Genomic DNA, 27,557 nt, shown 5'->3' with positions numbered 1-27,557 from the left:
ATGGTCAAGGTGCCCTCGTCACGGTGACGTCACCACGTGGGAACTGGGTGCCTGGAGAGTGTTCACACCCTCCCCAGGACACAAGAGCTTTGCCCGCCTTCCACCCACCTCCTCCCTCTCAGCTCCCTCCTCGGCTTTCTGTGGCCATGCTCTGGACAATGTCCATACTGAAGTCCAGTTGCCGTAGGCACAGGCCAGGGCCATGAACCAAAGCCCCCCGCCCCCACACACACACACGTGCATAGAAGTTAAGCAGCTGGGAGGTTGGAAGGTCCAGGGCTCCCCGCTGGGTTGATTTCCCAGAAATTGGTCTTGCAGAGTCTCTTTCCTACTGGCCAGTGACTCAGTTGGTGTCCCCTCTTTGTCCTCAGGGCACCCTCTCTGGACTGGCCCCATCTCTGTACCAGGCGGCACCCGACAGTCCCCCATCAACATCCGGCAGAGGGACAGTGTCCATGACCCACGGCTGGTGCCGCTCAGAGTGTCCTATGATGCCACCTCCTGCAGGTACATCTGGAACACTGGCTACTTCTTCCAGGTGGAGTTTGACGATGCCACCGAGGAGTCAGGTGAGCCTGGGCTGAGGTCAAGGCTTTTAGGGTTTGGATCTGAAATGGCCCCACAAGCTCATGCATTTGAATACCTAGTCTCCCGCTGGTGGTTCTATTTATGAAGGATGTAGAACCTTTAGTTCTCTCTCTCCTTCCATGTTCCTGTGTTGTGTGGCTGTTTAGCAGGGAATACAGGCATGCCCGTGACACCTGGCCTGTGGTTCCATTTTACTCTCTCAGTGAGCAGTTCACTGTATTAAGGCTTCTTGCCTGCACGTGGGAAATTCAGACTAACTTAGGCAAAGACAATTGAACTTGTTTGCTTGAATCCTGGAAAGTTCAGGACACAGCGGGGTGGGGGTGACAGACTACTGGCATTCCCGAGGATCCCAATGCTCTTCTCAGAACTGGCTTCCTCGATGGACCTCCCAGTGGTGACAAAGAACCTCAGGCCAGCTCTCTCTCCCTAAACGAGAAAGCACCCTTCCCGGCTATTCTGGCAAGAGTCCTGGAAGATGCTCAGTGTCCTAGTGCTCGTTAAGCAGTGGCTCGAACCAACTTCCGGTCAACCCCAAGAATGACCCTGCCCTGGAGCCAGATGTGGACAGGAGTGGAGGAAGGCGCCCTCCTACAGGACAGTGAGGCGCTCAGGAGTGGGAATGGGGCTAGAGAGCCAGACCGCTGGGACCTTGCCTGCTGACCTCAGTCCACCCCTGACTCGATTGCGCCAAGGCCAAGGTCTTGTGCCGTCTGCAGGCAGCACGCCTTCTGCCTCCGACCTCGGCCTGACCCCACCCTTGGCCTGGGTCACCACTTTCCTCATCTGGATCAAAAGGATGCGCCCCACCCCACCGCACACCAAAAGAATTATCTGGGTGTCTCTCTCTCCCGCCATATAAATTAGCCGGATAAACCCCGTGGCTCCCGTCCACCCAGGCCAATCTGGTTTTACTTTATCCGTGATGTTTCCCTTTCCATCCTTCCCGCTCGCTTCCACAGACCCCGAGCCAGCGCTCGGCCTGCGGCTTCCCTCTCCTGGCTCACGTCTACCTCTTTCCACATGCTCTGCCCTCGTCGTTGACATCAGTTGGAAAACGGGAACAGAGATGGAAATCACAGCTGGGAGACGGGGAGGACCAAAAAAAAAAAAAAAAAAAAAAAAAGGTTTCCAGAAAGAAAAGGAGAGAGGAATGACTCCCATAAATTAAAAAGAAACACTGGGTAGAAAGAAAGGAAATGCCTCCTGAGCAAGACAGGTAGGGCCTGGGGAGGACTTGGTTCCCAGCTTTGCCAGCGCAGTGCAGAAAGCGCCGGCCAAATGCCAGCAGCAGGAGGCGCAGGGAGCCCTCCCAGGACCGCTCCGAAGATGCAAGGACCAGGCCAGCCCAGAGGCCATGGAGAGAGGGGAGGAATGAGCACTACCAAGGGAGCAGCAGCCACCCCCAAAGGCATGGTGCCGTGGAGGCTCGCATGAGCCAGCTCACCATGGAAACCATATGCCCACTGCGCCGGCCTGCCCCAGGGCCAGCAAGGGCAGGACGGGCATCCCCCATTCTCTCCTGACCAGCCCCGGGGACATGAGAAGTTGGCTCACCTCTCTGACCCCAGTCTCCCACACTGCTTACTGGAGCTCCACACCAGCCGCCCCCAGGGCAAGAAGGAGGAGCGGGAAGAGGGCCTCGGGCACCCTGTGGGAGAATTTCGCGTTCCTTACGGGGCAGTTCCCACACTGCAGTTCCTTCCAAGGAAACCAGTCTAGTGAGGCGGGGCCTGGGTGCGCCTCGCAGTGCGTCCACCAGGGGGAGCACCGAAAAGCTGGGAGCCCCCGCTGGCCAGGCCCAGGGCGCAACCAACTTGGGCTTTGCTCTGACTCTAGAGAACTCAAGAACTTGTGAGACCCGCTCAATCGGTTCAAGAAGGGGAAAGGCCCTTTAATCCCAGCACTGGAGAGGCAGAGGTAGGAGGATTACCATGAGTTCAAGGCCACCCTGAGACTGCATAGTGAATTCCAGGTCAACTTGGGCTAGAGTGAGACCCTACCTCAGAAAAAAGAAAATGAGTTTATGGTGAGGGGCATCTGATTCAAACCATCACAACTTTCAAGGGAAATGCTGAAGCCTGGTACCAGCAAGGGAGGGACTTGTCTCATGGGAAGAGATTTCACAGTTCTGCCATCTTGTAGGACACAGCAGAGACGATGCTGGGAGGTGATGGGTGTAACCACACCTTGAGCAGGACTGCTTAGATATGCATTGGTCTTGCTCCCTCCTCAATCCCAAGCCTCATGTCAGGATCCTAGAGATGGATTGGGGGTGGGGGAGACACTGGACCACTTTATTTATATTCTTCTTCCTAATATGGCCACATTGACTCAATCTCCTTTCTCTGATTTTCATCGTTATTTGTCCTTTGATTGGTGTATTGAAGATGAGAGGCTTGTTGGGGCTGCCAGAGATGACGCTCAGACTCTGAAAACTCTATAAAGAGCTTCACAGTACACCATGGCCTCTGATCCCCTAAATGACAATTGACACTTATCCCCAATGCCAAGACACCCCAAAGGGACTTGATCCCCCAGAGCCAAGTCCAAGGGGTACCACTGACTATCTCAGAATTAGCTCCCTGTGCTCACAGCAGGAGCTCAACAAACATCTATCCCTTGGAGAGGGTGAGTGGCTTGCAGATGTGTGAATTTAAAGTTCACAGACTTTGGGACTAGGGAGATGGCTCAGTCTGTAAGACATTTGCTCCATCAGCATGAAGATCTAAATTCAGTCCTCAGAACCCATGATAAAGCCATGTGTGGTGGCTGTAATCCCAGTACTGGGAAAGCAGAGACAGGAGGATTCCTGGGACTTGTTGGCTAACTAGTATAGCTGAAACAGTGAGCTCTGGTTTCAGTGAAAGATCCTGTCTCAAAAAAAATAAGGTAGAAGCCGGGTGTAGTGGCACATGCCTTTAATCCCAGCACTTGGGAGGCAGAGGCAGGAGGATTGTCATGAGTTCGAGGCCACCCTAAGACTCCATAGTGAATTCCAGGTCAGCCTGGGCTAGAGTGAGAACCTACCTCAAAAAACCAAAATAATAATAGTAATAATAAGGTAGACAGGAATGGAGAGATGGCTCAGCAGTTAAAGTGCATGCTTGTAAAGCCTGACAGCCTGGGTTTGATTTCCCAGTAGCCACGTAAAGCCAGATGCTCAAAGTGGTGTATGCATCTGGAGTTCATTTGTATGGGCAAGTGGCTCTAGAGCACCCATTCTCCCTGCCCCCCACACACAAATAAATAGAAATACAAAACTAAAGATAAATTTAAAAATAAGGTGGAGAGATGGGCTGGAGAGATGGCTTAGCAGTTAAGCGCTTGCCTGTGAAGCCTAAGGACCCTGGTTTGAGGCTCGATTCCCCAGGACCCACATTAGCCAGATGCACACGGGGGCACACACATCTGGAGTTCATTTGTAGTGGCTGGAAGCCCTGGCGCACCCATTCTCTCTCTCTCTCTCTCTGTCATTCTCAAATAAATAAATAAAAATTAAAAAATATATATTTAAAAAAATAAGGTGGAGAGCCATTGAGAAAGACACCCAACGTCAATCTCTGCCCCCCCCCACATGTATATGCATACTCGTACCTGCATATGTGTGCATGCACACTCACACATACAAGCTTTACAGATCTCACACCTATCAGCCAGGGGTTGGTTGCAGGTCAGAGAAAGATCCTCTGGTGGGATAAGCCAAAAGGAGCACCCAGAAAATTTGGGTTTCCTTCCTAGATAGGCAATCTGGGGACCAGGCAGGAAGCAGCAAGGGCTCCTTCAACATTTTCTGGCTCCTGCAACATCTCCTGACTGATAAAAGTTCTTTTTCTTAAAAAAAAAAAAAAAAAGTCTACTTATTTGTTTATTGGAGAGAGCAAGAGAGAGAGACAGAAGGAGGCAGATAGAGAGAATGGGCACACCAGGGCCTCCAGCCACTGCAAATGAACTCCAGATACATGTGCCTCTTTGTGCATCTGGCTTACATGAGTACAGGGGAATCGAACTTGAATCAACTGCTAAGCCATCTCTCCAGCCCATAAGTTCTTTTTTTCCACTTTTGAAATTTTTAGAGAGAAAAGAGGCAGAGAGGGTGGGGGGAGAGAGAATGGATGCACCAGGGCCTCCAGCCACTGCAAACAAACTCTAGATGCATGTGTCACCTTGTGCATTTGGCTTACATGGGTCCTGGGGAATTGAACCTAGGTCCTTTCACTTTTCAGGCAAGCACCTTACCCACTAAGCCATCTCTCCAGGCCCCAGCCTACTTAAAATTTACATGTTATCTATTTGCAAGGAGAGAAAATAAATGGGTACATCAGGTTCTCTAGCCTGTACAAATGAACTCAGATACATGTGCAACCTTGTGTGTCTGGATTTATATGGGTACTGGGGAATTGAGTCTGGGTCATTAGGCTTTATAGGCAAGCACCTTAACTTCTGGACAATCTCTTCAGCCCTGTTTTTTGTTTTTTTTTTTTAATTTTTAATTTTTTTGTTTTTTTGAGGTAGGATCTAGCTCTAGCCCATGCTGACCTGGAATTCACTATATAGTCTCAGGCTGGCCTCTAACTCACATAGACCCTACCTGGCCTTCCTATCTCTACCTCCTGCTGGGATTAAAGGCATGTGCCACCAAGCCCAGCTTTTTTTGAAAAAAAATTTTTTTTTAATTTGCAAGCAGGGAGAGATAGATGATACAGAATGGGTGTACCAGGTCCTCTTGCATCTGCAAACATTCCACTTTGTGCATCTGGTTTTACATGTAAGCAAGTACATACATTTAACCACTGAGACATGTCTCCAGACCTTTTTTTTTTTTGGTTTTTCAAGGTAGGGTCTCACTCTAGCCCAGGCTGACCTGGAATTCACTATGGAGTCTCAGGGTGGCCTTGAACTCACCACAATTCCCCTACCTCTGCCTCCCCAGTGCTGGGATTAAAGGCATGCAACATCACTCCTGGCAAGTTGTTTTTTTTACTTAAAAAAATATGGTCTGAGCCGGGTGTGAGACCCTACCTCGAAAAACAAAAAACAAACAAACAAAAAACATAGTGGATTCCAGGTCAGTCTGGGCTAGACTGAAACCCTACTCAAAATAACAACAACAACAACCAAACAAAAAACTCTACCACACAAATGAGTACTGTGAGGCCTGCTCTGCTTCCCTGATTGAAGCAGTGGCTCCCATCTGGAAGGCGTATAGAACCCTAGGCAGACAGTCCTGCCTCAGCTGGGTGAAGGCTTCAAGGGGAAGGTTGAGCCATTCAAGGAGCGCAAAGGGTTTAGCACAGCAAGCCTCCTCACCAGGTGTCAAGTTGGACACGATGCGCAGGTCAGCAGCCAGATGTAACACTTGGGTTTGGTGAAAGTTGAGTTTGCCTTTGAGATGGAGTAGATGAAGGCAATTAGCTAGGGAGGTCAATTGCTACACATTGCCCCACCCTACCTTAGCCCTGAAGTCTAGGGGCTTGGCTTCTGTGACCAAATTTATCCCTGAGCTCAAGCAAGGGGAACAGGGCCCATAAGTCACAGTGTCTCTATGGCAGCCTTCTGGGCCAGTGTCTCCAATTAGGCACTGGATATGACGCAGCTGCTTTTAAAAAAATATATTTTTATTTATTTATTGGCAAGGAGAGAGAGGGATAGAATGAGAATGAGAGAGAGGAAATGGGCAAACCAGAGACTCTTACCACTGCAAATGCACTCCTGACACATGCGCCACTTTGTGCATCTGGCTTTACATGGGTCCTGGGGAATGGAACCCGGGTCATTAGGCTTTGCTACCAAGGACCTCTAACCACTGAGCAATCTCTCTAGCCTTGACTGATACAAGCTCTGAGGGAGCCTGTCAAGGTGCCAGCTAGGTGAGACGCCTGCACAGGCCGTCTGCATTCAAGAAGAGGCTCCAGGGCCCCCTGAGCCTCACCACTGGGGCATGGACTGGTGGTAGTTCCAAGATGCCATATGGTGGGAAGAGGAAAGTGGTCACAAGGGAATATTGGTGCACCATGGACAACATCCAAAGACCACCCCATGTCTGGGGTGCAAAAATATGCCCCTGACACTTTTAACCCGAGCCTCTTTTACTAAGTTGGGGATCCGTGTGTCAGTCAATGAGGGGGCACATTCTGAGAAAAGTGCTTTCAGGTGATTTCACTGTGGGAACATCAGTGTACTGACACAACCTTAGAGGGCCACATCGTCTTGTGGGGCCACCCCCATACATATGGCCTGGTGTTGACTGAAGTGTCATGATGTGGCCTATGACCTCATGAGCTCTTGGGCGCCAGGGACCTCGCTATTTTGACTAGTCCTTTGTCCCTCCAACAGTCCACACAGCACACAGGGGTGACACTGCCTTGCAGAAGGAAGCTGGGGTTGGGGGATTAGGTGATTAGAACCTCCTGTGTGTGCGTGTGTATGAGCGTGTGGTGTGTGTACACACCACACGTACACGTGTGCAGAGGTCAGGGAGGATGTCGGGTGTCCCCGTTTGCTCTTTTGCTTGATTTCCTTGAGACAGTCTCTCTGCAAACCTACAGCTCGTGGCTGACCAGCAAGCCCCATCACCCTGTCATTGCTCCCCTCAGTGCTGAGGTTACAGGTATGTGTATGTATGTGTGTGTGTGTGTATATATATATATATATATGTATATATGTATATATATTCATACATACATATATATTACATAGATCATTATTAATTATTAAATATATTATTATATAATATGTTATATATATATTTCAAGGAAAGAGAAAGAGAGAATGGGTGAGCCAGGACCTCCAGCTGCTGCAAACAAATTCCAGATGCATCTGGCTTTACATAGGTACTGGGGAATCACATCCTGGTAGTTAGGCTTTGCAGGAAAGCACCATAACCATTGACCCATCTCTCCAGACCCATGAACCCACTCTTTCAGGGCTCATTTTGAGACATGGCTCCACCGGCAGTGCCCCTAGTTTAGGTCCCCTAACCCCATAGCACCCATGTTTGCCTAACATAACCCTCATAGCCAGGCTAAGCCCTTGGTCCACATTTCTTATCCACAGTGGGCCAATTGGTAGTAGAGTCCAGGCCAGATAGGGTTTTGGGGACTGGGAGATTTCCTTCCCTTCCATTCCCCTTCCTTCCTTCCTGCTTTTATTCTCTTCCTCCGTCTTCAGAGTGTGTGTACATGCATGTGCTCACGCATGCATGCTGTGGCTTGCATGTGGAGGTTATAGGACAACCTTGGGTGTCAGTCCCTGCCTCCAATCTTCTTTGAGACAGCCTCATTGTTCACTGCTGAGCTCACCAGGCTAGCTTGCCCTTATGATTCTGTGATTCTGTCTCTCTCTTCTCCTTGCAGGAGTGTTAGGATGGTCAGTGCTAAAGCATCCAGCTTTCATGTGGGTTCTGGGGATCTGAACTCAGGTACCCACACTAGTGCAACAAGCACTTGATCCACCGAGCCCTCTTCTTCTTCCTCCTCCTCCTTCTTCATCTTTTGAGTCAGGGTTTCCCTATGTAGCCCAGGCTGGCCTCAAACCAAAGGTCCTCCAGCCTCAGACTCCTGATGGATGCTTTCTTTCTTCCTTCCTTCCTTCCTTTCTTTTTCTCTGTCTTTCTTTCTTTTTCCAAGGTAGGGTCTCACTCTGGCCCAGGCTGACCTGGAATTCACTATGTAGTCTCAGGGTGGCCTCGAACTCATGGTGATCCTCCTACATCTGCTTCCCGAGTGCTGGGATTAAAGGCGTGCGCCATCACGCCTGGCCCAGTGAATGCTTTCTTAAGATGTGCCTGTGTGTCAACGTCTTTACATGCAGGACTTATCTTAGGAGGTATGGTGGCTGTTTCAGGTGATGACACATTTATGGATGACGGTGACGTTTTCGATAGCAGTCATAAACCCTGAGCATCAGAACAGTGAGCTGGTGTGACTCCCAGGGCTGCTCCTGGCACCAGGGACCTTGCTCAGGAAGCACTTTGTATGCGACCCAGCGTCTGGTCTTTGCCTTGTTCCCATAGGACAGGCATCACATCTTTCCATAAAGGTCCCATGTGAGATGCAGACAGAAGCAAACCCGCTGGGCAAAGTCATGCTGTGTGAAGCTGAGTTCAGGTGGGCCTGGGTTTTGAGGCACAAATGAGGCTCCCTTCCCCCAGACTTCTGTGGGGGTTTGGGGCTCTGATCACATGTCAGCTACCAGCTGTGGTTTGTCATCTCCTTAAAAGAGGATTATGATGGCCTTCTCAGTTCAGGGAATACTGCAGTCTGTTGCCCTTGGACATCACAGCTTGGCAACTAGTTAAATTCCAGGGAGATGCTGGAACAGGCTAGTATCTCGAGGTCTGGTTATTTACAGTTCTGACCAAGGGAGAATACCCCAAACTTCTCTTATGCTAATTTTAAGTCTTAAAACAGCAGTGCCTGCCAAAAGCCTGCTGGTCCTGGGAAAGGCCCTTAACTACAAATAGGCTATTATTATTGCAAAGGGAAGGTCAGCCAGCGTAGTGTAGTGTGAGGTTGACCTTAAATGTCACTTGTTATTTTACTTGGAGGCTCTGGCACCGGCTGATGCAATCACATTATCTCAGATGCACCTGCTCACAGAGAACACTGGGTGCTGGCAGTCAAAGCCCGCTGATGGCAGTCTCTCGGTAGATGGCAAAAACGTCTCCATTCTTGAGACTTGGGCTTGCCCCTTTAAATATATATTTAATTTTATTTATTTATTTGAGAGATAAAGAGTCAGATGGAGAGAGAGAGAGAGAATGGGCATACCAGGGCCTGTGGCTACTGCAAACTATAACTCCAGACTCATCTTGTGTATCTGGCTTGGTTGGGTCCTGGGGAATCGAACCTGGGTCCTTTGGCTTTGTAGGCCAAAGATGCTAAGCTGTCTCTCCAGCCCATGCTTGCTTCTTTTTAATTCAATACTGTATTATCACTATGAAAAGTCAATTAGAAATGATTCCATCTGAGTCTGTAACTTTTACTTGGGTCCTTAACTCACTACCAAGAAAAACAGAAGTGTTTGGCTTTGAACCCTGCTAGTAAAACTGATGCGGTGGAGTATCCAGTAGGCTGGTGCGGGGGCCAGCTGGGGCAGGTTCCTTAACTCCTAAAGCTATCTTCTCATCTCAGATTGAGCTCTCAGTATCTGTTCTGCAGGGCCCACTCCTCAGGGAACACACAGGTCCCTGCACAGGGCCCAGCATGCAGCAGGTGCTCAATAATTGCTAGCCTGTCAGTCAGTTGCTTCATGGTGTGTGCTGAGTTTTCGCCACAGACAACTGTATGAGCGGGAGACCAGGATGCAGAGTGCTCCCACAAAGAGTCCTGACCTACGACACTTCTGCTCCCAACTGTGTTACCCCGAACACACTTGTCAATGATTAATGTCCCCTTTCCTTCAAAGGCTTCCTACATACCAGGTGCTCTGCAAACGTTGTGCCTCCACTATGTCTCAGTCCTTACTGGCACCCCATGGAATAGGGAAAATGAGACTGGGAGGGATAAAAGACCTAGGCCAGGTTCATGCCTTTGGAAGAAGGGCTCCAGCCTGCCCCCCCGACCCAGTCCTGATGACAGACTGAGCCACAAAGGATGCTTTTCCAGTCTTTAAATAAACACACTTGCCATTTTGCTGGCAGCTGTCTCTGCGTCAGGTCTAATTTTGGAAACATTGTCACAGTGAGAATCTTCTGTTCCAACTTGAAAAGGCGCCTGTGCGTGCGGGCGCACATGCCGGGATGAAAGAGCTGTGCTTTGATCGCATCCTTTTTCCTCCAGGAGAGCACACAAACTGGGCTCAAAGGAGGCCTCCAAGCACCCGGAATCAGCAATCTCCAGCCAGCATCCTGAGCTGTCTTCCTGGATTCACCACCAGGGGCCGCTGTGCTCCAGCCCAAGTTATAAGAGCCTGAGACAGGGAGACCTCCACCCCAGTCCAGCTCTCAGAGGGCACACTGCAGAGACCTCTGTGGCTGCATGGCTTCAGCCCACGGAGAGAGGACCCGCCCCAGCTGAGCGAGGCTGTTGTATTACCGGCCTCTCCCAGTGGGAAGCTTTCCTCTGCCTCTGTTCTCCCTTACGCAAACCTGCTTCTTCCCACCCAGTGTGCCATGGCCAACTAGCCCTTGACTTTGGCATTTCCAATGTTTTCTTGCACTCATTCAGAAGAGGAGTGTTTCTGTATATTAAAAATAAATTCATTGGGCTGGAGAGATGGCTTAGCGGTTAAGCGCTTGCCTGTGAAGCCTAAGGACCCCAGTTCGAGGCTTGGTTCCCCAGGTCCCACGTTAGCCAGATGCACAAGGGGGTGCACGCATCTGGAGTTCGTTTGCAGTGGCTTGAAGCCCTGGTGCGCCCATCCTCTCTCTCTCCCTCTACCTGCCTTTCTCCCTGTGTCTGTCAATCTCAAATAAATAAATAAATAATGGACAAAAAATATTTTAAAAAATAAATAAATAAATAAATTCATTTGGCTGGAAAGAAGGCAGAGAGATTATAAGGACCCAGGTTTGATTCCCCAGTACACGTAAGCCAGATGCACAAGGTGACACATGTGTCTGGAGTTTGTTTGCAGTGGCTGGAGACTCTGGTGCACCCATTCTTTCTCTCGCTCTCTTTCTCTCGCTCTCTTTCTCTCTCTCTCTCTCTCCCCAACAAATACACAAGTAAATGTTTAAAAATAATAATAATTCAGGCCAGGAGCAGTGGCACAGGCCTTTAATACCGATGCTTGGGAGGCAAAGGTAGGAAGATCTCAGTGAGTTCAAGGTCACTCTGAACTTACATAGTGAATTCCAGGTCAGCCTGGGCTAGAGTGAAACCCTACCTCAAATAAACAAAAAATTAGTTAATTACTTCAGGTGCATTCAAGAGGCAAAGGTAGGAAGATCACTGTTAGTTCAAGGCTAACCTGGTACTACACAGTGCCTGGGCTAGCGTGAAACCCTACCTCAGAAAAACAAAAATAAATAAATAAATTCAGGAGCCAGGTGTGGTGACACATGACTTTCACTCTAGCACTCTGGAGGCAGAAGTAGGAGGAACATTGAGTTCAAGGCCAGTCTGAAACTACATAGTGAATTCCATGTCAGCCTGGGCTAGAGTGAGACCCTACCTTGAAAAACAAATAATAGGGCTGAAGAGATGACTTCGTGGTTAAGGCGCTTGCCTGCAGATTCAAAGGACCCAGGTTTGTTTCCCCAGGACCCACATAAGCCAGATGCCCAAGGTGGCACATGCGTCTGAAGTTCGTTTGCAGTGGCTGTATGCCCTGGCACACCCATTCTCTCTCTCCCTCTTTCTACCTCTTTCTCTCTCAAATAAATGAATAAAAATTTAAAAATAATAATAGCTGGGTGTGGTGGCACACATCTTTAGTCCCAGCACTCAGGCAGAGGTAGGAGGGTTGACGTGAGTTCAAGGCCACCCTGAAACTACATAGTGAATTCCAGGTCAACCTGGACTACAGCGAGACTCTACCTAGAAAGAAACAAAAACAAAATAATAATAATAAGAAAATTCAGGGTCTAAAGAGATGGCTCAGCCATTAAAGTCACTTGCTTGCAAAGCCTGATTGCCCAGACTTGATTCCCCAGTACCAATGTAAAGCCAGAGGCACAAGGTGGTGCATGTGTCTGGAGTTCATTCTCAGTGGCTAGAGGCCTTGGTATGCCCGTACCTTCTCTTTCTCTCTCTATGTCTCTCTCCTTCAAGTAAATAGTAAAAAATATTTAAAGAAAAAAATCAAGCTGGGTATGGTGACGTACACCTTTAATCCCAGCACTTGAGAGGCAGAGGTAGAAGGATCACTGTGAGTTCAAGGCCACCCTGAGACTACATAGTGAATTCCAGGTTAGCCCAGGCTAGAGCGAGACCCTACCTCAAAAAAAAACAAAAAGAAAGAAAGAAGGAAATTCAGGGTCTGAGGATATGGCTCAGTGGGTAAGAGAACTTGCCACACATGCATGGGAGCCTGAGACCTCCTGAGTTCAATTCCTCGCACCCACATAAACAGCTGAGCATAGCCACACATACCTGAATCCCAGACCTGTGGGGAGCAGAGACAGGAGCATTTCTGGGGCTTGCTGGCCAGCCAGTCTTAACTAAAAATGGCAACTCTGGTTTCCATGAGAGACTCCAAATCAAGAAACCATGTGGGTGAGCAATTGAGGAGGATACCCAACATGGTCCTCTTGCCTCTGCATACGTGTGCACAGGGCACATGCATCTGCACACACATGTGCATGCACCACATATAGTACACACAAAAGAAAGAAAGGAGGGATGCAAGGAATGGGGGAAGAAATAAATAAAAATAGGGCTGGAGAGAGGGCTTAGAGATTAAGGCGCATACCTGTGAAGCCTTAGGAGCCAGGTTTGGTTCTCCAGGACCCTTGTAAACCAGATGCACAAGGTGGCACATGAGTCTGGAGTTCGTTTGCAGTAGCTAGAGGTCCTGGTGTGCCCATTCTCACTCTCTATCTCTCTGTCTCTAATAAATAAATAAATAAAAATAATCTGTATAAAAAAGATAAAAATAATAAAGAAGCTGTATTATTTCCTTTCTTGTTTCTGGGACAAAATAACCAGACAAAATCAGTTTAAGAGCCAGGCACGGTGGCACACGCCTTTAATCCCAGCTCTCAGGAGGCAGAGGTAGGAGGAATGTCTTGAGTTCGAGGCTAGCCTGAGATTACATAGTGAATTCCAGATCTTGAAAAACCACACACACACAAAAAGCCAAAAACAGAATCAGTTTGAGGAAGGGTTTACTCATTTTACAGTTCAGATTACAATCCATCCTGGCAGGGAGTGCACCAGGAGGTGGCCACGTTGAGTTCAACAGTGACAAGCAAAGCAGAGCAATGACTGCCATGACTCAGCCAGCTCCCTTGTTTGGTTGTTTGTTGTTGATTTTCAAATTAGGGTCTCCCTCTTTCCCAGGCTGACCTGAAATTCACTATGGAGTCTCAGGCTGGCCTTAAACTCATGATAAGCCTCCTACCTCTGCCTCCTGAGTGTCAGGATTAAAGGTGCCCTGCTTAGCTCTCTCTATTTTTTTATTTTATTTTATTTTATTTTATTTTATTTTATTTTATTTTATTTATTTTATTTTATTTTATTTATTTTATTTTATTTATTTTATTTTATTTATTTTATTTTATTTTATTTTATTTTATTTTATTTTATTTTATTTTATTTTATTTTATTTTATTTTATTTTGAGGTAGGGTTTCACTCTAGCTCAGGCTGACCTGGATTTACTATCTAGTCTCTAGAGTCTCAGAGTGGCCTCAACTCACGACAACCCTCCTGTTATGGGGTCTGGTGTGTCGCATGAGTAAGACCATCACTCATGGAATATGAGTAAAAAGAAAGAAAAAGAGGAAAGCTGGTGCACCAAGTCTGCATCCCAGAGCTTGGGATCTCAAGACGCAGCCCTGGTCTGTTCCGAGTGTCAACTATTATTGGAAATAACCACATAATGTTTATAGTCAAAACAGGATTGGGAGTTAAACCACAAAATTACATACTGCTAAACAAGGGGTTCATGTTACAAAAAGTCACATAGGTCACATAGGCGGAATTGAGGCAACAAACATTCTATGCTATATAATCACAGAGTTATTTGGAAACAAAGAGATACAGGGAGGTCATGGCATTCCTTAGGTAACAGTAAACACCTGCATTGCACAGAGGGGTCGTCCCATTCCTTTCACATTCCATTTTCCACTCCTACCTCTGCCTCGGGAGTGCTGGGATTAAAGGTATGCGCCACCACACCCAGCTGTCCTTTTTTTTTTTTTTTTTAATTTTTTTATTTGAGAGCGACAGACACAGAGAGAACGACAGATAGAGGGAGAGAGAAAGAATGGGCGCGCCAGGGCTTCCAGCCTCTGCAAACGAACTCCAGACGCGTGTGCCCCCTTGTGCATCTGGCGAACGTGGGACCTGGGGAACCGAGCCTCGAACCGGGGTCCTTAGGCTTCACAGGCAAGCGCTTAACCGCTAAGCCATCTCTCCAGCCCCCAGCTGTCCTTTTTATACAACCATTTTATACAGCCCTGGCCCAGAGTGGTGCTGCCCACAGTTAAGGTGGACCTTCCCACCTCAATTGACCTAATTAACATAATTCCTCACAGACATGCCTGGAGGCTGACCTAATCTAGAAAATCCCTCACCAGTGGCCCTGGGTTCTGTCCAGGGGCCAGTGGACATTAACCATCACAGAGGCACTCAGTGAAGCCTGGCCCAGCTGTAGGTCTGGATTGAACACAGCTGTATAGAGACTGGGACTGGTAGGAAGGGCAGCATGTGCCATTTAAATTCTTTTGTTGTTAAGATCTGTGGCTTCTTTTTCAAGCAAGCAAACAAGCGCCTTTAACCTCTAAACCGTCTCTCCAGCCCTTTACATTGCTTTTTTTTTTTGTTTGTTTGGTTTTTGGTTTTTCGAGGGAGGGTCTCACTCTGGTCCAGGCTGACCTGGAATTAACTCTGTAGTCTCAGGGTGGCCTTGAACTCATGGTGATCCTCCTCCCTCTGCCTCCCGAGTGCTGGGATTAAAGGCGTGCGCCACCACGCCTGGCTTGCTTTTTTGTTTTAATTCAAAAAATATATAAACTGGGTGAGGTGGCACATGCCTTTAGTCCCAGATTATCCTGGAGATAGTTTCAGGTCAACCTGGCTAGAGCAAGACCCTGCCTTGAAAAACCAAAAAGAGAGAGAGAGAGAGAGAGAGAGAGAGAGAGAGATTGTGGTGTGTATTTGTGAATGGCGTCCGTGTCTGTGTGCAAGGGCATTTGTGTGTGTGGAGGCTGGGGGTCAATGTTAGGTGTCTCCCTTTATCAATCTCTTGAAACAAGGTGTCTTTCTGAAGCCAGAGTTTATCAATTTAAGTAGTCTAGCCTCAGGGATCCACCTTCCTTTGCCACCCAAATGCTGGGGTTACAGGCATAAATGCCTCGCATTTACATGGGGCTGGAGATCCAAACTTCGTTCCTCCTGCCTTAACCACTTAGTCATTTCCCCAGCCCATATTTTTTTAAGCAAAGAAAATTTTGGAAACCACCACAGGATTAGCGTGCACCTCAGAAAGATGCCTTTTTGTATTGCCATGTGCAGGGCGTTCAGGCCCTTACTCCGCCACCTAGTGGTGTGACCAAGGCCTGGCCTTCATTCCAGCATTTAGTGCAAACCTAGCGTGGCTGGTGCTGGGCTAATCAACGAGAAAGAAGGTGACCAGAACAGACAGGGTTCCACCTTTCACAGAGCTGCCCATCAGCTTATCATTTTGGTGGTGCGTCAATCACTTGGTAATGGCATTGCGCAAACCCCGTGTAGATAGGGTCAGAGCGGTGGTGGTGCACATCTTTAATCCTGGCTCTCAGGAGGGCAAGGTAGGAGGATCTCTGTGAGTTCCTGGCCAGTCTGAGACTACATGGTCCGCCTGGGTTAGGGGGAGACCCTACCTTGAAAAACAAACAAACAAACAAAAATACCTGACAGTGTCAAAGGAGCAGCACAGGCCAACCAGTACTCCAAATAACCAGCGTCTCTGCTCTGATTTCTAGGGATCAGTGACGGGCCATTGGAAAACCACTACAGACTAAAGCAGTTCCACTTCCACTGGGGAGCAGCGAACGAGTGGGGATCGGAGCACGCGGTGGATGATCATGTTTACCCAGCAGAGGTCCGTAGATGCCAGATCAATCACAAAGTGACCAGCCCTCAGTGTCCAGATCTACCACAGGATGACCAGCTCCTGCCAGTATCCTGAGCTACCACAGGGTGACCCGTCCTCATCCCCCCCCCCACCACCAGTGCCCAAGTGTGAAGAATTTGGGGGGGAACTAGGGTTTCCCATGCTCAAAGTAGAATAGTTAGTGCCACCTGGACCACTTGATCACATCCCTGTCCTAAGCTCTTGGTGCTCTGCTGACAGAAGAGAGACAAGAGGTTCTGAGAGGTCAATAACTAGCAGCATGCAGCTGTGGCTCACAGCACTCAGGGTTATGGCCTCATGTCAAGCTAGACCCTGAAATGCTTTACAGTACGATCTCCCCTCCACCTTCTCCTCTTTCTCCCCTTCTTCCTCCTCTTCTTCTCTCTGGGTAAAGTCTCACTGTAGCCCAAGGTGACCTGGAACTCTGTAGTTCCAGGCTGGCCTCAAACTCACACTAATCCTATGTCAGCCCTCAAGTGCTGGGATTAAAGTTGTGCACCACCGCACGCAGCTTCCTTTTCTTCTTTCCCTCCTCCTTTCCCTCTTCTTCCTCCCTTTCCTCCTCCTTTTCTACCTCCTCTTTTCTTCTTCCTCCCCTTCTTCTCTTCCCCTCCTTCTCTGTGGGGCTAGGAATGGGAGCTCCTACTGAGCCAGCCCCCCCCCATCAGATCATCATCTTCTTTTTTTTTTTTTTAGATTTATCTTTATTTATTTATTAGAAACAGAGAGGAAGAGAGAGAGAGAAAGTGAGAATGGGTGCACCAGGGCCTCCAGCCACTGCATACGAACTCCAGAAGCATGCGCCACCATGTGCATCTGGATTACGTGGGACCTAGAGAATCAAACCTGGGTCCTTAGGCTTCGTGGGCAAGTGCCTTAACCGCTAAGCCAAGAGATCATCTTCTTATATTTTCAACACCCTACAGTGGAATCACCAAGAAAAATGAGCAAAGAAATACTAGGAGCTGGCTGTGCAGTTGTGATGGGTGATGCACAGGGCCTAGGGACCTGTACCTTTTATTCTGAAAATTTTCCAGCATACAAGAAAATGGAAAGAACTGTGCATGTCCTCACCACCTTGGCCCTGGAGTGGCAATTCTGCCATATCCACCTGGTCACATCCACTTCCTCCTCTGCCGTCCCCCCTTCACGCACCCCCGTTTTCACGTCTTCACTTGTCCTTCCTCCCATCTGCCCTCCCAAGTCTGTGTATTTCCAGTTGTATCTGTGTGGTTTCACCCTCTTTTATTTATCTTTTATTTTTGAGGTAATGTCTTGCTCTAGCCTAGGCTGACCTGGAATTCACTATGTAGTCTCAGGGTGGCCTCGAACTCATGGCAATCCTCCTACCTCTGCCTCACAAGTGCTGGGATTAAAGGCATGTGCCACCCCGCCCAGCTTCACCCTCTTTTATTTTTATTTATTTTATTACAGAGAGAAAGAGGCCGAGACAGAGAGAGAGAGAGAGAGAATGGGTGCACCAGGGCCTCTAGCCACTGCAAATGAACTCCAGATGCATTTGCCACCATGTGCATCTGGCTTACGTGAGACCTGGAGAATTGAACCTGAGTCCTTAGGTTTTACAGGCAAGTGCCTTAACCGCTAAACCATCTCTCCAGCCCCTTATTATTGTTTTTATTTATTATCCACTGATGGAAGAAGGGACTGAGGTTCTGAGACATCATTAACTAGAAGCATGCAGCTGTGTGCTCACATGCCTAAGGACTAGTGGCCTCATGCAGAGAGAGATATAGAGGAGAGAGAGAGAAAGAATGGACACACTAGGTCCTCCAGCCACTGTAAATGAACTCCAGATGCATGCGCCACTTTGTGCATCTGCATTTACATGGGTACTGGGGAATTGAACCCAGGTCGTTAGGCTTTGCAGGCAAGTGCCTTAATCACTTAGCCATCTCCTCAGCCCTGTGTTACCTTTTGCATCTGGCTTTATGTGGGTGGCTGGGGAACTGAGCCTGGAATTGGCAGGCTTTGCAACAAGTACCTTTAACCTCTCCCCAGCCCACGGCCCCTAGGTCGCTAATACAGTCTGAGTCCTCTATGAATCATGGCCATTTGTATCACCAAGAGAATAATGCCAAGTCTCCACATGTTCAGTACAGACAAGACTTGTTTGAGTTGGGTTTTTTTTGTTTGTTTGTTTTGTTTTTCAAGTTAGGGTCTCACTCAGGACCAGGCTGACCTGGAATTACCTATGTAGTCTCAGGGTGGCCTCAAACTCATGGCGATCCTCCTATTTCTGCCTCTGAGTGCTGGGATTAAAGGCGTATGCCACCACACCCGGCTCAGACAAGACTTTTTTGTCCAACTATTTCAATCTGTAGTTGGTTGACTCCAGGGATGATCGTCTGAACAACTCTGCCAAATCAGAACAAAAGCCCTTGAACCCACATCCAGAAACCAAAGGAGGAATGTAAAATAAAGACAAGGTGAAGATCAAGGCCAAGTGTCAGATTCCCAAATAGAGGCAGCCTTAATTAAGAATGTGCTTACACTAAGAAATTAATTATCCACTGGTTGGGTTGGTTTTGTGGTTAAGAGAGCTTGCTGATTAAGTTTGAGGGTCTCTCAGGCTGAAGAACCCAAGTCCAAATCCCCAGAACCCACATGAAAAAAGTAGGTATGGATGGGTATGGCGGTTCATGCCTTTAATCCCAGCACTCGGGAGTCAGAGGTAGAAGGATCACCGAGAGTTTGAGGCCAGCCTGAGACTACATAGTGAATTCCAGGTCAGCCTGAACTAGAATGAGAGCCTACCTTGAAAAACCAAAAAGAAAAAGAAAAAGGTAGGTGTAGCCATACATGTCTGTAACCCCAGCCCACAGGGAGGGGTCAGAGACCAGAAAATCACTGGGGGCTCACTGATCAACAGCAGCTCCAGGCTGAGGGAGAGATCCTGACTCAGGGAAATACACAAATGAGTGATGAGAGACATTCTCCTCTGTCTTCCAGATGTACTGATGGGGCACATGAATCTTCGTGTACAAACACACACACACACATACACACCACACATGCTATACATACACACCAAAAAGGGGACCTGGAGAAGAAATTGCTAAGTAGTTAAGAAACCTGCCTCCAAAGCCCAACAATCTGGGTGCGATTCTCCAATACCCACATAAAGCACAAAATGGCACATGTAAATAAAGCTCATTTGCAGCAGCTGGAGGCCTTGCCTTGCCCATTCTTTCCCCTCCCTCTTTCTCTCTCTCTCTCTCTCTCTCTCTCTCTCTCTCCTTGCAAATGAATAAATACAATAAAAAATAAAATTTTTTGGGCTGGAGAGCTAGCTTAGTGGTTAAGGCATTTGCCAGCAAAGCCAAAGGACTTTGGTTCAATTCCCAGGGCCCACGTAAGCCAGATGCACAAGGGGGCGCATGCGTCTGGAGTTCGTAGTTCATTTGCAGTGGCTGGAGGCCCTGGCACACCCATTCTCTCTCTCTCAGATAAATAAAAATGAAGTTTAAAAATAAATTTTTAAAAAGCCAGGCATGATAGCCCACCCTTTAATCCCGGCACTCAGGAGGCAAAGGTAGGAGGAGCACTGTGAGTTTGAGGCCACCCTGAGACTACATAGTGAATTCTAGATCAGCCTGAGGTAGAGTGAGATCCTACCTCAAAAAACAAACAAAACAAAAAAAGAAAGAAAGAAAAAGAAAAAGGAAAAAAAAGGAAAGAATGAAAGGAAGGAAGGAAATTATTTGCTGGTGAGATCCTCATTCAAGATGACTCATCAGTGGCAAATAACTCAACTACCCATTTCTGTCCCATGAACTCAAAGCAATCCTCTCCCTTCGTCCCTTCATCCTTGCTGTTCTTCCAGGGATGTGAGTCTCTTATCACCTGTGGCATGGGAGCTCCTGAGTGCCACCAAGGGTGTATTGACATTATGACATGCCATGACACACGGTTGTACCAGACATAGAGCAGAGTGACTCCCATTTCTTGCTACATCGTGACACATTTTCAATTTTTCTTTCTGTTGTGTTTCAGCTTCATTTGGTTCACTGGAATTCCATGAAATACACAAATTACAAGGAAGCTGTGGTGGGGGAGAATGGCCTGGCCGTGATAGGTGTGTTTCTCAAGGTAATGCCAGCTGGGCCTGGCGCTCCTGTGGAGGATAGCCATGTGCAGTGGTGAAGAACCAAGGTGTGCCCCCCGCCCCAAGCTAACACTGGTATCTGTGCTGTGCAGCTTGGGGCCCATCACGAGGCTCTGCAGACACTGGTGGACATCTTGCCGAAAATAAAGCATAAGGTAAGGGACAGTAAAAGCAGCAAAGCAGTGGGCCAGGTGTGGTGGCACACGCCTTTATAAATCTCAGCACTCCAGAGGCAGAGGTAGGAGGATCACCATGAGTTCGAGGCCACCCTGAGACTCCATAGTGAATTCCAGGTCAGCCTGAGCTAAAGTGGGACCCTACCTTGAAAACAGATTATTAGAGTAATAGCTTGGTTGGAAGGAGAACAAAGCAGTTAGGAGAAGAACTTTGCAGAGGTGTGAGGCTCCAGGTTCTTAGAAACAGAAGTCAAGAGCCAGTTCCGGGGTGTCCTGAACCCTTCACCTTCAAGCACTGGCTCTCTCAGGAATGATTGTGGGAGTATATGCCTATAATCCCAACACATAGGAAGGCAGGAGGATTGCTTCAGGTTCAAAACCAGCTTGGACGACATAGTGAGTCTAGCCTGGCCTAACAAGCGAGACCTTATTTCAAAAACAAACAAACCAGCTGGTGTGGTGGTGCACGCCTTTAATCCCTGCACTCGGGAGGCAGAGGTAGGAGGATCGCCATGAGTTCAAGGCCACCCTGAGACTACGTAGTGAATTCCAGGTCAGCCCGAGCTAGAATGAGACCCTACCTCAAAAAACAAACAAACAAAAAAAAGTTGCGTGTGGTGGTGCACACCTTTCATCCCGGCACACAGAGGCAGAGGCAGATATAGGAGAGGATCACTGTGAGTTCGAGCCAGCCTGGGACTACACAGTGAGTTCCAAATCAGCCTGGGCCAGAGTGAGACGCTACCTTGAAACAAACAAACAAAACAAAAACAACCAAGAACAAGAAAGGGGACTGGGAATGTAGCTCCATTGGTAGAATGCTTACGTAACTTGAATGAGGCCAGAATCCAGGCAGTGGCTCCGGCCTGTAATCCAAGCACCTGGGAAAGGGGATGTAATGATCAGATGTTCATAGTCATCCTTAGCTACACAGTGAGGAGCTGTCGGCCAGCCTGGGCTATATATGAGGCCCTGTCGGGGAGAGAGAGAGGAGAAGAAAAGAAAGGAAAGGAAAAGAAAGACTGACAACATTACTGCTGTTTGTTTCTTCTTGGCCCTCATTCTCCTCAGTAAGATGAGGGTGTTGTACTTAGAGGGGTTCCTCTAGCCCACCCGCCCAGGTAGCATCCAAAAGAGTTTGGACTCGTATGCCTGCCACTGAGTTTGATATTCACTTAATTTGTGTTTTTTTTTTTAAATAGATTTGCTCCTCCCTCAACTCAGGCAAGACATCCCATATTGATAAAGATCAGACGGTTCAGTTGGTTAGTGGGACCTGCCAGTTGAGCTTGGAGCCCAGAGAACGGGGAGGAGCCACCCCCATGGCCTTCTGGCCAGCAGCAAGGCCTGTGTTACCCTGTGGGTCACGGGGCGCTCCATGCGCCCTGATGCAGTAGCATGGCTCAGGATGGCAACGGGTTAATGATGTCACTTCTTGACTTTGATGAGAAGTGGAAATTCCAAGGCGATGGGTTTATTTATTCAGTGCCACACCAAAGAACTGGGAGGCAGAAGGAGGCAAGGTGGCCGTCCAGCATGGGGACCGAGGGAGGCTTCCACCTGTCTGAACAATGGTGGGAGCAGCAGCCTTGCAGGAAAGTGTGCCCGGCCCTTCCTCTCGGCTCACGGGGCGTTTGATGTGCTCCTCCCCTCCCCTTGATGTTGATGGAGACAGGTTCCTCCCTGCTGCTGTGTCCACAGGCTCAGGAACACCTCAAGGCCAAGGTGCTGGGCACCCACTTCGTCCACTTCCTTGTGAGAGTTGGTTCCCAGCCAGAACAAAGCTGGGGGTGGGAGGCGGGGATGTTTCCCCAGCCAGCTTCTGCGTCCCGCAGGGTGGGAAAGAAAAGAGCTGGCTGTGAAATGCTGTTGACACAGGGGTCTATTTTCTTTCCCTGAAGGCTCTAGAGCCCATCTCTGGCAGCTGTGGGGTTGGGACACTTAGCTCTGATGGCAGTGCTGTTATATGGTCCTCAGGCTTCTCCCCTGAAAGTAACCAGACTCCAATAGATAATCAGATGTGGGCACTGGGCACACATGTGGTGGCGCACGCCTCTAATCCCTGCACTCGGGAGGTAGAGGTAGGAGGATCACCGTGAGTTCGAGGCCACCCTGAGAGTACATACTTAATTCCAGGTCAGCCTGGGCTACAGCGAGACCCTGCCTAAGGAGGGATGGCTTAGCAGTTAAGGTGCTAGCCTGCAAAACCAAAGAATCCAGGTTCGATTCTCCAGGATCCACATAAGCCAGATGCACAATGTGGTGCATGCTTTTGGAGTTCGTTTGCAGCAGCTAAAGACCCTGACGTGCCCATTCTCTCTCTCTCTCTCTCAAATAAGTAAAATAAATTGAAAAAAATTTAAAAGGCTGGAGAGATGGCTTAGTACTTAAAGTCACTTGCTTTCAAATACTGACAAGCCTGGTTCGATTCCCCAGTACCCATGTAGAGCCAGATGCAGAAGGTGATATGTGAGCCTGGAGTTCATTTACAATGGCAAGAGACCCTGGTACATGCATACTCTGTGCTTATCTCTTAAAAATAAAAATATTAAAAGAAAATAAAACAGAAGCTGGAGAGATATCTCAACAGTTAAGGCCATTGCCTGCAAAGCTTAAGGACCCCATTATCCACATAAAGCCTGGGGTGATGGCTCAGCGATTAAAGGCATTTGCAGGCTAGAGAAATGGCTTAGCAGGTAAGCGCTTGCCTGTAAAGCCTAAAGACCCCGGTTCAAGGCTCAATTCCCCAGTACCCACGTAAGCCAGATGCATAAGGCGGCACACGCATCTGGAGTTCATTTGCAGTGGCTGGAGGCCCTGATGCACTATTCTCACACACTCTTTCTCTGTCACTCTCAAATAAATAAATAGCCAGGCGTGGTGGCACACGCCTTTAATCCCAGCACTCGGGAGGCAGAGATAGGAGGATCGCCGTGAGTTTGAGGCCACCCTGAGACTACATAGTGAATTCCAGGTCAGCCTGAGCCAGAGTGAGACCCTACCTCGAAAAACCAAAATAAATAAATAAATAAATAAAGTAACTTTAAAGGCACTTGCTTGCAAAGCCTATTGACCCTGGGTTCAGTCAATTCCCCAGTCACCCATGTAAAGCTAGACAGGCATTTGTTTGCAGCAGCAGTAGACACTGGCATACCTAAGCGCGCGCGTGTGCGCGCACACACACACACACACACACACACATACACACATACACACAAGCTGGGGAGATTGCTCAGTGGTTAAGGTTTGCCTGCAAAGCCTAACAACCTGGGTTCAATTCCCCAGTACCCATGTAAAACCAAATGCACAAGGTGGTGCATACATCTGGAGCTCATTTACATTCTCTCTGTCTCTCTCCTCTCTCTCTGCTTGCAAATAAATAAATGTATTTTTCAAAAGAAATTTAAAAATAGGGATGGAGAGATGACTTAGTGGCTAAGATGCTTTCCTGCAAAGCTTAAGGACCCAGGTTCAACTCTCCAGTACCCAGTACCCACATAAGCCAGATGCACATGGTGGTACATACATCTGGAGCTCATTTGCAGTGGCTAGAGGCCATGGTGCACCCATTCTCTCCCTCTCTCTTTATCTGCCTTTCTCTTGCTCAAATAAATAAAGAATAAAAAAATAATAATTTAGGTAACATACATGTGCAAATACCACACACATTCCACACTATACACACATACCACATTACACATATACACACAAGTTTAAAAAATGCAAGAAGGGGGCTGGAGAGGTTGCTCAGTGGTTAAGATGCTTACCTGCAAAGCCTAATGACCTAGGTTCGGTCCTTTAGTACCCACATAAAGACAGATTGTGGGCTGGAGAGATGGCTTAGCAGTTAGCACTTGCCTGTGAAGCCTAAGAACCCCGGTTCAAGGCTCAATTCCCCAGGACCCACGTTAGCCAGATGCATAAGGGGGCACACCCATTCTCTCTATATATATATCTGCTTCTTTCTCTGCCTGTCACTTTCAAATAAATAAATAAAAATAAACAAATTTTTTTTTAAAAGGACAGATGCATAAATAGCACATGCATCTGGAGTTTGTTTGCAGTGGCTGGAGGTCCTGGCATTCCCATTCTCTGTTTGTCTGTCTCTCTCTGCTTGCATAAATAAATATTTTTTAATGAAAGAAGAACTGAAAAGATGGCTTGGTGGTTAAGGTGCTTGCCTACAAAGCCAAAGGACCCAGGTTCAATTCCCCAGGACCCAAGTTAGCCAGATACACAAAGTGATGCATGTGTCTGGAGTTCATTTGCAGCGGTTGGAAGCCATGGTGTGCCCATTCTCTCTCTCTCTGCCTCTCTCTTTCTCAAATAAATAAATAAAAACTCTTTGCCTTAAAAGAAAGAAAGAGATGGGCGTGGTGGTGCACACCTTTAATCCCAGCACTCGGGAGGCAGAGGTAGGAGGATTGCCATGAGTTCAAGGCCACCCTGAGATGACAGAGTTAATTCCAGGTCAGCCTGGACCAGAGTGAGACCATACCTCGAAAAACCAAAAAAAGAAAGAAAGAAAGAAAGAAAGAAGCCAAGTGTGGTGGCACACATCTTTAATCCCAGCACTCGGGAGGCAGAGGTATGAGGATTGCTGTAAGTTCGAGTCCACCCTGAAATACATAATAAATTCCAGGTCAGCACTGGTGTGTACCTGGAGAACTAAAAGCAGGCCCTCAGACAGCAGTGAGCCCGCCCGCATTCTATTGTCACTATTCACTATTGCCAGGAGGGGTCAGCAGTTCAAGTGCCCACCCATGAGAGAGAACAACTAACACGGGATCCAGAAAAGCAATGACTCAGCCTTAAGAAGGAAGGGGGGCCCAGGGAGTACAATGGCTCACAACCAGCACTCAGAAGGCTGAGACAGGAGAATCACCTTGAGTTCAAGGTGAGCCTGGGCTACAGAATGAATTCCACATCAGCCGAGGCTACAGTGAGACCCTTCCACAAGCAAACAAACAAGTAAACAAGGCTGGAGAAATGGCTTAGCAGTTAAGGTGCTTGCCTGCAAAGCCTTAGAACCCAGGTTCGATTCCCCAGTACCCACATAAGCCAGATGCACAAGGTGGCATGATTCTGGACTTCGTTTGCAGTGGTTGCAGGCCCTGGCATACCATTCTCTCTCTCTCTCTCTCTCTCTAATAAATAAATGAAATATCTTAAAAATATTTTAAGAGAATGGGTGTGCCAGGGCTTCCAGCCACTGCAAACAAAATCCAGACACATGCGTCCTCTTGTGCATCTGGCTAACGTGGGTCCTGGGGAATTGGACCTGGGTCCCTTGGCTTTGCAGGCAAACGCCTTAACCACTAAGCAATACCTCCATCCCAATAAAATATTTTTTAAAACATGTAAATAACAACAAAAACACAGTGTAGTGCTTTTCTAGGTAAAGTATATAAAATGTGTAACTGTATAATAAAAATGTTAAGTGTTAAGTGGGTGTTTCCACTTTGTATAGCAGTCATAGCTTGTGCATGTGCCAATGGTGGCCATGTAGCCTGTTTTTCACTGTGTTCCTCCGGCCATTGGTGCCGAGGTTGATGGACAGGTGCTTGGCTCCTTCTCAACTGAGTCCTGACTGGCTGTCATTGTCACTCCCAGGATGCGAAGGCCCCCATGGGCCCCTTTGATCCCTCCTGTCTACTGCCCACCTGCCGGGATTACTGGACCTACGGGGGTTCCCTCACCACCCCACCGCTGGCCGAGTCTGTCACCTGGATCATCCAGAAGACACCCATTGAGGTGGCCCCAAACCAGGTGAGCTGTTGGCTGAGTCATAGTGCTGGGGGAGCATTTCTCTAAGGGTTTGTTCACCAAGATGTCCCAGCAAGGCATCCTGGCTGCCATTCTTTCCCTCTTCTTTACCACGCCCTCCCCCAGGGAGTGTCTCGATCCAGCCCAGTCTGGCCTCGAATCACTATGTAGTCTCAGGGTGGCCTCAAACTCATGGTGATCCTTCTACCTGTTTCCTGAGTGCTGGGCTTAAAGGCGTGCGCCACCACGCCTGGTGGCTGTTACTTTTTAGTGCATCTAGACCTTTTATTGCTGAATAGGAGTCACTGAGATGGACAGGAACAGCACAGCCACTGGTTGGATATTAGTGGAGCAGGTGGGAAAACAGTGGCATCATTGCACGCCCTGATATGCATGGCTTGGGGGTCCCAGCATGTCCATCACTCTCTGTGACAAACACCAGAAGCAACTAGAAACTGGTTCACGAGTGCTTGTCCATTGCAAGAGCTCAGTGGGGGTTAGTAGGAAAACCTGTCAGCCAAAAAACAAAAACAAACAAAAAAATCCTAGGGGCATACCCAGAGGACTTCTTCCCTAAATGACTTCCTCAAGGCTGGCAAGTTGGTGTCGGCTGGCCTCAGACCCCTCCTGTGACCTCCCCATGGGGCTGCTAGAATCATCGTATGGACACAGATGCCTCCCCTACCTACCATCCCTGAGTAGGTGAACCTAAAGCATAGAATGGCAGCCACAGTGCTTTTAATGTTCTTGGCAAATACCTACCCCTTCCACCATGTTGCAGCTCACACATGGCCAGCCCTGACTCAGTGTGGAGACAGAAGGGACATCCGGGCGTGGTGGCGCACACCTTTAGTCCCAGCACTCAGGAGGCAGAGGTAGGGGGATCGCCGTGAGTTTGAGGCCATCCTGGGACTCCAGAGTGAATTCCAGGTCAGCCTGGGCTACAGTGAGACCCTACTTTGAAAAATAAAATAAAAAGACCCAAGGGACACAGGCAGGCAGCTGGATCTCTCTGTACCTGCACCGGCTCATTCTGGGCAGTCTCTGTTTCAGCTGTCAGCGTTCCGCAGGCTCCTGTTCTCTGTACATGGAGAGGAAGAGAAGCCAATGGTGAACAATTACCGCCCGCTCCAGCACCTCATGGACAGGAAGGTGCGGTCATCCTTCCCAGTCTGA

At 48.4% G+C, this 27,557-nt stretch overlaps 1 protein-coding gene and 1 pseudogene across 1 annotated transcript; one reads left to right on the top strand and one right to left on the bottom strand.

Moving 5' to 3' along the window:
• On the top strand, positions 1-27,557 carry Ca5a (carbonic anhydrase 5A). The gene is made up of 8 exons (XM_045142522.1): positions 1-9; positions 123-183; positions 372-569; positions 16,162-16,280; positions 20,328-20,423; positions 20,532-20,594; positions 26,229-26,384; positions 27,435-27,557. The coding sequence occupies exons 1-8, from the start codon at positions 1-3 to the stop codon at positions 27,555-27,557; spliced, it is 825 nt and encodes a 274-aa protein (XP_044998457.1).
• LOC123457829 lies at positions 6,064-6,189 on the bottom strand (annotated as a pseudogene).

This window comes from Jaculus jaculus, chromosome 1 (assembly GCF_020740685.1).
Source record: "Jaculus jaculus isolate mJacJac1 chromosome 1, mJacJac1.mat.Y.cur, whole genome shotgun sequence".
NCBI lineage: Eukaryota > Metazoa > Chordata > Mammalia > Rodentia > Dipodidae > Jaculus > Jaculus jaculus.
Note: the sequence above shows the minus strand (reverse complement) of the source record. Positions and strands in the feature narration are given on the sequence as shown.